Here is a 12,068-nt window from a genome sequence, read left to right on the forward strand (position 1 = left end):
TTTTTAAAGATACCACCTGCTTGTCCTAGCTACTACATTATGTATCTTATAACAGTGCCAAGGCAAAAGGAGAATGATATTTTTATTTCTTTATATTGAATACCCATAGGATAGCAGACAGGGGCAGTGAGCGATTCCTTCAGTCCTCCAACTTTGGCAGGGCCAGGTCACCTCTCAACCCCACTCTCTAGGTGTCTTCTATCCAGAGAGGCTTTAAGCAGGATATTAGTAGCTATTACTGGAGGTTCTTCCCAACTATCACCCATTTCACTGAGACCTGCCCTTCCAGCCACTTATAGGGGGAGGGTCTGACAGCCATACTTAATCCACAGGTTCCTCCCTGCATGTGTGCAGACACACCTCTGCCAAGGCTGATTGGACAAGGGGAATGAAGCCAGGCCAATCAGATTTGTTCCCAGGAATTTAAATTATATTCAAGGATGCTCTTCTGATTGCCAGAGGCAGGGTGCTGTGAACTGAACAGCCAGCACCAGCCTGGGCATTGGGAAGCAGGAGACACTGGTCCGTGAAGAGGCAAATGATGTGGATGCCCAGAGAGAGGCAAAGAGACCAGACTTCGCAGGCCCAGATGGCAGACGGCAGCTCTGACGGCCCTTCAGTTCTCGTTCCACCCCTCCTGATACCTGACTGTAGCACCTTGGCTTGTGAGAAGGTCTAGTGTCCAAATCATATATTTTCCTCAGGGACTTCAACTTGTTTAAAAGGGGTTTTTGTGTCTTGCATGCAAAAGACCCTTGAATAAGCCTATATTCCACCTATAATGTATGTGTGGAATGTGAAACCCAGATTCCTAGTTCAAATGCTGAGCATACACTGGAGTCCGAAGCCCCCCTCCCCCAAGTCTCACCCTTCACTCCACAGGTACTGCCGTACCAGTCCCATCAAAGCTCCATCTAGCCTCACTGAGAAGTCTCCAGGGCTCCCCCATCCCACCATGGAACCCATGGCATCTCTCCAGATGGGTAGGTGTTTCTTCTCAGGCACTTCAAAGAGACTCAGGCTGAAAGTGTAGATTGTAAATTACAGACTCCTGGAAGTGTTTGTGGCCTCGGGAGCCCAGCTAAAATGTCACCTCCTGGCTGTCCTAGAAAGACAGGTGTTTCCTCTTCTACCTTTCTGTAATGCAGGGGTCAGCGAACAGTTACATATTACAGGCTCTCGGACCATGATTTTGTCACAATTACTCAACTCTACCATCGTAGGGCAAAAGCAGCCACAGTTTGTTCCCGGTGGGCAAGGCCACCTCTAAGCATTAGGCTAGCTTACTAAATGGTTTGGGTTTTTTTTTCAGCCAAAATATAGTTTTGTCCTGGAGGAATTATATCCAGAGGAAAAACTGAAGTAACAAAATACCTCAGTTTCCATCCAACTTGGTGTTTGGTTGAGGTCCACTCTACAAGCCCTTGTTGGTGACTCTCGGGTGTAAGCCTCACAGGCTGCAGCTCAGGTTCAGCCCAGCGGGTGAAGGCCAGCCCCACCCTCATCCCTGAGCCTCTGTCTGTAGGACACACTCACATCATGCCCTCCCACCTCTGAAAGGGAATCCCAGAGGTAGACTTTCTTCCTATGGGATTGGACTTGAAATTCGACTCCAGACCAGAAGTCATTAACCTGAAGTCCACAAGTCCCCTGACATCAACGTCATGTTTTGTGTCTCTGTGCTCATTTTTCTTGGAAGAAGGACCATCAGTTCCCATCAGTTTCTTGGAACGGTCTGCAGCCCCACCGGCTTAGAACCGCCGCCCTCCAGCCACAGCCTCGGATTCTGCCGCCCAAGGGAGCTGATGGCATCTACAAGAGAGGACTTGGAATTTGTCCTTTTCTCCCAGGGAGCAAACTTCATCTTGTAAATCTTATTTAATTCACCCTTAAAATATTCTCTGACATTTTTCTTAACCTTTAGATTTCCAGGAAAGCCTTTTTTTTTTTTTTTTTTTTTTTAAAGAATGCTTCACGAATTTTCGAGCCATCCTTGTCAGGGGCTGGGTTAATCTTCTGTCTGCCGTTCCAGTGCTAGAGTGTGTGCTGCCCAACTGGACACTGGCCGAGAGGCTTTCAGAGAAACAGGGTCTGTCAGGTTGGCCAGGGGAGCAGTGATTTAAGGCAACAGAAGGAAAACTGAATTTTTCTTGTTCAGTGACTCCACCCAGGGAGACAGATAACCCAGAGGCCATGGACACGTCTCACTCAGCAGGGTACTGCCATCAGACTTCAGGTCACATCTTGGAAACAGAAGGACCAAGAAATCATGTCCTGTGGTCTTAGTTTGAAGCTCTTCCCCCAAGTGCCCTGACAGCTAACAGAATGCTCCAGAGAGGAACCAGGCCCCACTCCTACGAGCTCAAGGGTTCAGCAAGCCACGAAAACCTTTATTCAGTATTACACGCTCTGTGTGTGTGCACACGTGCGCTCCGGCATGTGATGGGAACAAAGGGGTGTACAGCTTCCTCCCCCGTAAGGTAGAAATTGCAACACTTACATGGAGTTGTTATAGTTTGACACAATTCCAGGAGATTCTCCCGGGGTGGGACTTTTAAAACAAGGATTGTTCACATTGCAGAAAATTCCCTGGAGCCATGGCAAAATTCCTGCTGAGGGCATCGCCTTGTTGGGAAAATGGCCTTTAAGACAGGAAACGAAGACAAGAAGTTAGTCCTCCAGACCCAGTGGGATGAAGGCCTGGGAGGGGGGGTGCTGGGGTCGGGGACTGGGGCCTCCTCAGGAAGGAGTCTGCCCCTCTGGGGCTTTGCTTCATTCACCGACATTTAAGAAGCAGGAGCATCTATGCATGGCAGACCCTGCGCCGGGTCCCGGAGGTAGGTTCTCTTCTCTCAAGCTGTCAGTACAGTAGAAGACAGACAAATGTTCTAACAGAGGCATAGATGGAAGTGCAGCAAAGGGGGGTGGGACAGAAGCGAGCTCATCATTTCATGGTGGGAGGGGGAAGGGATGTTCACTCAAAGGCCTCCACAAGTTGCTGACGCTTGAGGAGAAGAGGTTCACCTGTTCCTTCCTACGAGCACCTGCACCCAGGCAGGCAGGAAGCTCGCAGATTCCAGGCTCCTTGTGTCAGGATGGAGGGGTCAATGGAATGGATCAAAACTTGGGTATTAGAACTCAGGGAGAATAGGGTGAGGAGCAAGAAGAGAGGACTGAGCCCTTTGCATAACCCCTGAGGTCTCCTATCAGCTGCCTGGAGGGAGATGATGTGCCCCTGCCCACAAACCAGAGGGACGTGGTGTAAGAGAGGTGCTCACAGGCTCATCCTGGACCCCAGGACACCTCTGGGGCCGAAGAAATAACATTTTATTAAGCATGATTGTTATAGCATCCCTTTTTCTTATTTTTCTCTAGCACTGTGTATAATATAACCCTAAATTGGTCTCCAAAATATTTTAGAGAAGTCATCTATACTCTACTCCCTTTAAATACTAGTTACAGTTTAGGGCTCAAAAACAAAACCAAAGAAGAATCACAATTCGTTAGTAACCACATACAAGTATTTGCGTAGAATGTGTAAGAATAAACGATTAGTTTGGGTAACACTGACGAATCTCTGTTTTCTGCATGGGAGGCACGGAGCGACAATGAGCAGATATGACCCTGGCACCCCACCCCCAAGACCTGTCTAAACGAAAGGATCGGACCTCCGGGTCTGCCGAGGCTGCCCCATTGTGCTTACATTCATGTTTGCTGTAGAGTGGGTTCACATTCCTTAGCCAGATCAAGACCAGAAATAAAGATAAAGGCCACGTGAGTTCCACTACAAAGCGAACCTGGATAAACAGAACAAAAAGAGAAAGATCAGTGAACAAAAAGACAGAGACTAGTGATGCTAAGAGATTATAGGAAGCATACCCAGAAAAGAGACACTTCATCTCAGCACCTGTCTATGCGATGGGACTTTGGATAGTTCCTAAAGGACCTCCTTTCGTATCCCTTCTCCCATACTACCTCTACTACGATGCATTAGCCCAGCAAGACATGGTGTCCCTCTGGGCCCCATGTTGCCTCTATTTTATTTTAAGGATTTTATTTATTTATGTTTAGAGAGGGAAAGGGTCGGAGAAAGAGAGGAGAGAAACATCACTGTGTGGTTGCCTCTCTCACATCCCCCACTGGGGACCTGGCCTGCAACCCAGGCTTGTGCCCTAGACTGGAAATCGAACCGGTGACTTTTTGGTTCACAGGCCAGCACTCAGTCCACTGAGCCACACCAGCCAGGGCTGAATGCAGTTTTCTAAAATAGAGGCAACACGCAGGACGTGCTGTTGTGGGTTTTTACAACACTGGAAGACGTTGCTGCTATGAGCCTATAGTTGAACGTTGGTTTTAAGTTTAGGTTCAATTTAGAGTTTAAGGACTCTTGACTCCAGAGGAAGAACTCGCTGGTTGTTGCAGCCCACACTCTGAGGCATGGCGTATGAGGATGGGGTTGTGGGGGGATGGGAGGAAGAGAGGGTGTGAACTGGTGTAATAGCTCTTCAACCTGACCCCTGTTCCAGGGACCTTAGGAAGGAAAGGCGTAAGATTGAAAAAACTTAAGCAGGTGGCTAAGAACAGAGACTTAAATATATACAGATCAGGTAGGGGCTATTAGCGTGATCATTAACCATTTGTTGTTCCTTCCAAAAAATGTTCTTAAACTCTCAGCAAAACTGTGGATACCATACCAGGTGCTCATAAGTGTTTGTTCTTTTCCCTCCATAAGGTCTGCCGGCAGCAAAGCTATCATTGCACAAATCATAACGTAAGTCAATGAGGAAAAAAGGAAAATGCATTGAAGAAAACAAAGCCAAAACTGTTTAGGGCAGGTGGTGATTATGGTGGTGTAACTTATTACAGAATGTTTTACTCAAAATATGTCTAGGGAGGATGTGTTAGAGGAAACACCAGATATTATGGGAAGAAGAAAGAATAATAGATTTTCCTTAAGGCACTCATTTTTCAGGGTTCCCCCTACACATTCTCCCACAAGAAGGCAAAACACCAAGGTTGAACAGTTCCCATCCAGTGTTAAAGGGACTGACCCCAAGCACACTTGAAAACCATTGGAATGTGGCAGTTCCTTCTGGGTATGCAAATCAGGGGAAGAGGGACGGAGCCTCCTCCCCAGTGACCCCATCTCACTGCTCACACTCTGCTCTCACCAGCCCAGCCCAACTGTTCCCACAGCAGCCCACACTTCCCGTCTTATTGCTCGTGGTGGGCCAGGGTCACTCACTACTCCTTCAGGTATGTGGCCCTCTCACTGGTGGTAAGCTTCCTGAGGGCAGGGACCACATCTATCCTCGTCACTACCGTGATTCTAGCACCCACCACAGGGCTGGGCTCCCAAGTAGGTGTCTAATAAATATGGAACGAGTGAGCCTTTGTCAGGCCTGGTCTAGGAGGCCCCTCCAGGAAAGCTGGAGGTGACACAGAGTCTCAGGGTCACCAACAGTGTTCAGATTTAACAAACTGCACCAGCTTCACACCTTCCATCCCAGGTCCTCCCTGTTGCTAAGGTTGGGAAGCAAGTCTGGCGAGTTAGCATTGTGAGTAATGGGTGCAAACAAGGAAACCGGAAGTTGTTCCTGTTGTCTTTACCAAGAAAACGAGACAACCGGTCTAGACTCTGCACATTGGACTCCGTTAAGACAGCTGCCTGCAACCTGGGCTTCTGTCGAGAGAGTCAGTCTCCTTCCGTGCAGCCAGTCTATCTGGGAGGACTCTGCTTTGTCGACATCGATGCTGGTTTGGGCCAGGGCAGATCTGGGTTAAGAATCACTTTTGCACTTGCTTAATATCTGAGTCTCAGTTTTCTCATCTGTGGAATGGGACCGTTTTGTCCTACAGTTTACACCGAAGGTTAAGAGTGTGCCAGTACTGAGGTTTACACCTGGCTTTGCTCCCTGTTAGCTGTAGGACATCAGGTCACCTGTTCAACTTCTCGGTGCCTCAGGGTCTCCTCTGTAACGTGGTCATGCCAGGACCCGCCCCCCAGGGCAGCTGTGAGGATGAAATGAATTCACCGCATGAAACCCCTGAAGCAGAATCTGACCCAAGGTAACATTCAATAAACACAAGTCATTTATTATTGACTCTCACCTCTCACTGGGACCACAGGGACACTGTAGGTGACAACACCTCGCAAAGGCCGAAGAGCCAGGAGATACAATTAAAGTCATCTGCAAGCTCTTAGGCCTCCACTCACATTCATGTTTCTTCCCTTTCTCCTTTCCTGGGTTCAGAACTGCTCATTTGCCGGTTTGGAAGCACAGGGTTTCCTGAGAAACTGACCACCGACTGTCCCCCTGCCCCCGCCCCGACTCCGTATGCTAGGGTGGCTTGAACCAGGGGAGGTGTCAGCCAGACTGACCTACCTTTCCCAGGGATAAAATTCCCAGGCCCAAGCTCCTGCATCTCAGCCCTCTCTGCAGTGTTAGTGACACACTCTCTCATCCACTCGCTCCCTCACTCCCTCACTCCCTCACCCCTGCTTGTGTTTTTGAAGTATCTGGTCTTTGCGAGGCACTGTGATTGGAAGCCCTCCCATCAGTGGGTGGCCAGATCCGAATTCTCCATTCCTCCTTCAGTCTTTGCCTGGCCCTAGGGCAAGTGGGGCTTGGCAGGTGCTCCTCTTCGCCTTATCTCAGACTTAGGGCTGCTGGTCTCTGCCTGCATCCCTGCCCCTCCGTGCCCCCTTCCTTGACCTAGGTCTGCAGTTCTCCTGTGGCTGTGTCCTGGAATCCTGTGGGGAGCTTAGGAAGTTAGCCCAGATTAATTCCACCGGCACCTCTGATTGTGGGACATCAGTTTGGTTTCTTACACCTCTCAGGTAATTACACCTCCAAAGGTGCAGCTGGGGCTGAGGACCACTGGCATAGGTAGTGGTTAGGAATCTTTGAAAAACATTTTTGGGGATGTCATTGTTATTGTTCTAACTCTGGGAGCGTTTGTTTTGCAGGGGCTGCATTTCACACTTCACTCCCTGCAAAAAGACCACTGGCAATTCCTTTCCTGCCCAGCAGGTCCTCACAACAACCCCTTCTCCCTCCCCCAGAATCGTGCTCATCACCGCCCCAGAGCGGCATCCTTGTCCTCGATGCTCAACTGTGCAGGGCATACCCCGGAGGGAAATTCCGCAGCGTAATTAAAAGCATGTTTTCAGAGCAGCTCTGGCTACCCCCACCCCTTCCCTTTAAACATGTCTGTAGCTTTAATTAAGCTCAGCCGAACTCAGAAGGGGCTGGTGGAAATTTTTTTCCCCCAAACTGGTATTTCCTTGTTCTTTTTTTGCTTCCCCTCCCCCTCTCTCACCACTCAACCTACATGGGGGAGGAGGGGTCCCAGGGAAGGGCAGAGTTGTTCTTGTAGTTTTTAAATCTTGGCCAGTTGGATTTTTTCCCTCCTACTCTGTTTTCAATTTAGAAGTGGGTAAGCAAGTCTTGAAATGAGCATGTGATCCCCCTGCTGCACCCAGAGCCCAGACGGGATTCTTAGGCTGGACGAATTTGACCCAGGACCTGGGTGCACTTGGAGCTGGCTGCCCAGCCTCCCTGCACCTGCCAAGTTCTCCTTGCCTAATACTGGGCCTGAGACCAAGGGCCATAGCTGTACCCAGTTCCTGGAAATGATAAGCTCCCTATTCTCACAAGTCCTCAGGCCTCCCCCAAACATCCTTCGCTGGCATGGAAGCTGGGACTGGGGGATGCCACCAAGGGGCCCTTAGGCTGTGAGCTCTCAGGAGCTGAGAGAAATCTAATGAGTTTTATAAAACCTCTCTGCCAGTGCCTGGCCCATTGCAAATACGGGTGAATGTGCATTTGTCCTGGACAGTGCAGAGATCTCTTGTTGTTGAAAATACACGTTCAAGGGATAAATTCTTTGAGAAGTCTTCTCTCACCTGGGCCAACCCCGGTTTCTCCTCTGAGACCCCAGAGCTTGTCCTCACCTCCCACCCTGGGCTTCATTCTGCTCCACTGTTGCTCATGTCATTTTGCTTAGCAGTTGCGCCTGGCTCCAAATTCCATGAGAGCAGGGGCGATGCCTAGCTCACCTAACCACATAGGAGGTATAGGGTGACCACACAGCCCAGTTTGCCAGGCCAGTGCTAGTTCACATTTGTCGTTCTAGTGCAATTGTTAGTAGGTTAATGGCACCCACTTTCACTTTCATAAGTGCCTTGGTTGGGGTGAAAAATGAGATGGCCACCCTATCTTTGTGGTCTCCATGGCCAGCCTCTTGAAAGGGCTTAATATGTGGGCACAGCCTGGGGTAACAGCCATGCCTGCCTGGCCTGGAGTCCCAGGGCCCGTCCACCCGCCCGTCAATAGCATTCTCTGAAGCCTTAATGGCCTCGTCAGTACCCATGGGGACAACAGTGGCGTCTCTCTCATGGAATTGAGGCAAGGGTTAAATGAGGTGACAGTTCAGTGCCAGACACTAATATTGTACTTGATAAATGTTAACAGAGGAAGAAAAAAAGGGAAGGAGAAACATCTGAGGATTTCTATCTTATGCTCTTAGGGACTGGGAGAGGAGGCATGGGGAAATTTACTGTCTGTTTTTGCTCTTGTTCATGATAGTAAACACCCGAAACCGTGGAAGCTTGAGAAATTAACCTAGGAGCTGAGTTATGGGCTGAGTGTGTTGTATTTTTTCTCTTTTTTCCTAAAGTTACCATTTTGTGGAGGCAGAAGCTTCCAGAAGAACCAAAAGCTTAGGGCAGAACCACTCCTCCCAGAGATACTGAGGGCTGTGGGGGATGCCTCCATCCTTACCCAGACATCCTACAAATTCCTGGAATGTGTTAGCAGTGGGGAAGAGGGCTGGAGGCACGTCAGACAAGGGATTTCAATGACCAGGCCATCTCGATGGCATCAAAGGAATGTCAGCCCAGACTAGGTGCATCCTGGGAGATTCCCCCAGCCTAGGTCCTCCACCAGGAAGCCCCCATCTCACTGGAGAGGGGTTGTCAGTGTGCTCCTCTGAGAGGAGCAGAGAGGACAGAGTCCCAGAAGAGGGGACACCCACCAACACCAGGGAAAGGGAACAGAAACTGTGAGGGGCTCCTAGCCAAATCCTGTCTTTGAAAATGGGGTTCATCTCTGCAACAGCAACATGCTTGCCACCAGCATGTAAGCATTTCAGGCCAGCAGCCATAGTCCTTGGGTATATTTTTTGTTGAATAAAATTAAGTGAGAACCTTAATTTCTTATGGAAAAGAGAGAGAGTAGGGGAAACTGGTACGTTGGCTCTCCTGGGTGCGTTGCACAGGCTCTCATGCAGGCAAGAGCTGTGGGCTGGTTTTCTTGGTTGCCATTGTGTACCCAGCACCTGGCACAGCGCCTGCCAATTATTAAGTATTTGTTGATTGAAGGAACACATAAATGAATTTAAGAACGAGTCTTGTTTAAGTTTTGTCTGTATTCATTCTAGAAGGGAAACTTCTAGAAGCAAGGGGTTGGGTCTCTGTCTACTGTTGCCTGGGGGCAACAAATAACTGAAACTGAAATTTGAAGAATACACCAGTTTTGACAAAGGAAAGCAGCCTGAGGACAGAGGTGTTTCCTGCAGATGAGCAGGTTCTAACTTGGCTTCCCCTCCGGCCTCCCAAATGCTGCCTAAGCCACACACAGAAGAAGACCATCTGTGCATGTGGTTGGATCGTGTCTCTTGCTCCCTTCTGTGTTTGTTATTAAGCAGTTGGCCCTCGGTCCAAACCCACTAGTCAGCCTGGGCCCCCTCCTCATGGGTCCGGACCCGAGCCCAGGCACAGAGACCCTGGTAGCAGCCTCATGCACCCCATCCTTGGAGGTCTGAGTCTCAACTCCACCAACCTCTCTTCTGTGTTTTTAGGTCTCTCTTTTTTTTCTGTCCTCATCCAAGGATATTTTTTATTGATTTCAGAAAGAGGGAGAGAGAGAGAGAAACACCGATGAGAGAGAAACATCGGTCGGTTGCCTCCCGTACTTGCCCCTGACTGGGGATTGAACTCACAACCTTTTTAGGGTACAGGAAGACGCTCCAACCAACTGAGCCACCAGGACAGGGCTGTTTCCAAGTCTTAATTCCACGTTTTCCCCTTGGTTCTCTCGGCTGTAGCTGTGTCCTGCCATTGCTACCTCCATGACATCTTGGAGTTCTAGTTTACCCTCTCAGCCACCAGCTTTGTATTTAGCAAACACATTTTTATATTGAATTCTCTCTGACTGAGACACTCCAGATGTTCCACAGTTGGGTCCTTTCTTCTCTCACATTTCCTTCCAACACCCAGGAAAACCCTGTCCTGCCTATATAAATCCCTCTGGAATCAGGGCTGGGAACAAACCCATTGTCTTCTTCCCCACAGCAGATGTTCCCCCCTGTCCTCCTTCCTTGTCTGGCTGCTGTCTTTCTAAGCTCAGCCCTGCCCACTCCTCGCCCTCTCCCCCTTCCCCTTTCAGCTCCTTTAGTCATTTGACATTGGCATGACTCTGCAAGCCTGTGGCAAAGTGCATCTCTCCTTAGAGTTATAGATTCACTCTTTATCCCTTTCCAGAAACAACTTAGAAGCCTATTTAGGGTGCTCTGATTTCCTGAGGCTCTTGCCTGGAGTTCTCAGAGGATATTTGGTCTAAGCCCCTTTTATTGCTTTTATCTCAAAACATACTTCGTGTTCTTCCAGCTGAGCTGGAAGTGAGTCCAGGGTGGAGTCTGTGTCTTATGCTTTTAGCCCCTGGTCCAGCCCAGTCCCGCAGCAGCTCACTGAAGGGGCTCAGTGAATGTCTGTGATGGTTGATAAGGTGTTGCATCTCACTGGATCTAAAACACCATCAATTATAAAATGTAGTTTTGTTTTTTTTTTTTGCACACTACGGAAGAATTAAATGTGTCTGGTTAAACTGTCACTTGATTGTGAGTTGCCTTCCAACTTCAGAAATGTCAGGATGTGAAAAACCAGTATGCCCTGTAGAACAGATGCCATACAGTGCTACTGAGCTGGGACGCTCTCAGAGTGTGGCTTTCTGTTGAGCCTGCTCTTCAGGACTTAGGTTCTTTCCACTGCACAGCATGAGTGCTCAAGGGTGCATGGACTGGACTGGCACGTTTAAAAACCAGGGGGCCGGGGAGGGAGGGAGGGGCAATGGGTTCATAGGCAGGGAGGGCAAAAGAAGACTTAAACGTGACCGTGCTGAGCTGCGGGTGGAAAATGTCCATCTCAGGACAGAGATGCTTGTCTCTCTGTGCCAGACACTTGTCCGAGAGGCTCATACTGCAGCCAGACAGCTAACCACTGCTTCGGTGCTGAGTGGCAACCAGCCCACCCATAGCTCATTCTCCCCGCTCCCACCTGCCCTGCTGTCTCCACCTGTGGATTTGCTCCACACTCAGAGACCCCAGGCTGCACCTGTTACCTTTTGCCTTTTCCGCAGGGTCCAGTTCTTCCAGAGCAGAAGCTGGATCTGCCTCACAACGCCCATGCTGGTGACCGCAGGAGACCAGCTCACTCAGAGCCCTCCGCAGATGGCCAAGGCTCACGGGAAGCCACAGACATAAATGTCGCCAGAGCGCCTCCAGCTCAGGGTGTGGTGCCCTTCACTGGGAGATTAGAGGCTAGTTTCCCCTGTGAAAGCATAATCTCTTTTAATTACACGTAAGCCCTTTGTTGAGGAAAGCAAGATGACATTTTGCTGGCTCCTTTATAGGAAGAGAAAGAGAAACCTGAAGACACAAGCAGCTGGGCACTAAGCTGATTGAGGTGGGGACATATCATAGGAAACCAAGACCCTTAGGCTCCCGCCTCCACCAAAGGAATCTCTGACCTTAAAATGTGGGACAAAATCTCTTTGCACAAATATGGGCTGGGCTTTGGCCTCCACAATAGCCTGCCCTGAGCCAGCACCCAGGGTTTGACGGCCCCTTCACACCCCATCAGCCCACTCGCCAGATCTGAGGTCTCTCTCCCTTTTTTAAAACCATTTATTTTGCTCTGTAGTAATTTTAGGCCAGCTATTTGGGGGCATCTCTGAGCTTAGAGGATGGTGAATGGCTTTTTATCACTTGTGCTAAAATTGATCCAC

At 49.4% G+C, this 12,068-nt stretch overlaps 1 protein-coding gene across 6 annotated transcripts in view; it reads right to left on the reverse strand.

Moving 5' to 3' along the window:
* The window catches only part of ABCA4 (ATP binding cassette subfamily A member 4), a 140,860-nt gene extending 129,301 nt beyond the window's left edge, over window positions 1–11,559 (reverse strand). For 5 of the 6 annotated variants that reach the window (XR_008426397.2, XM_053920595.1, XM_053920594.1 and 2 more), the window contains exons 1-3: window positions 11,403–11,559; window positions 3,704–3,797; window positions 2,501–2,642 (exon numbers count right to left, since the gene is read on the reverse strand). Coding sequence is in view for 5 of the 6 variants with exons in the window: in XM_053920595.1 (XP_053776570.1) it covers window positions 2,501–2,642; window positions 3,704–3,797; window positions 11,403–11,468 (302 nt within the window). In the remaining variant the exon portion in view is untranslated. Of the gene's footprint in view, window positions 1–2,500; window positions 2,643–3,703; window positions 3,798–5,902; window positions 6,013–11,402 lie in introns of all 6 variants that reach the window. The other variant, XM_053920597.1, reaches the window with a different exon arrangement.
* Between the last annotated feature and the right edge of the window lie 509 nt (window positions 11,560–12,068).

The sequence above is a fragment of the Desmodus rotundus genome, chromosome 3 (assembly GCF_022682495.2).
Source record: "Desmodus rotundus isolate HL8 chromosome 3, HLdesRot8A.1, whole genome shotgun sequence".
Taxonomy (NCBI): Eukaryota; Metazoa; Chordata; class Mammalia; order Chiroptera; family Phyllostomidae; genus Desmodus; species Desmodus rotundus.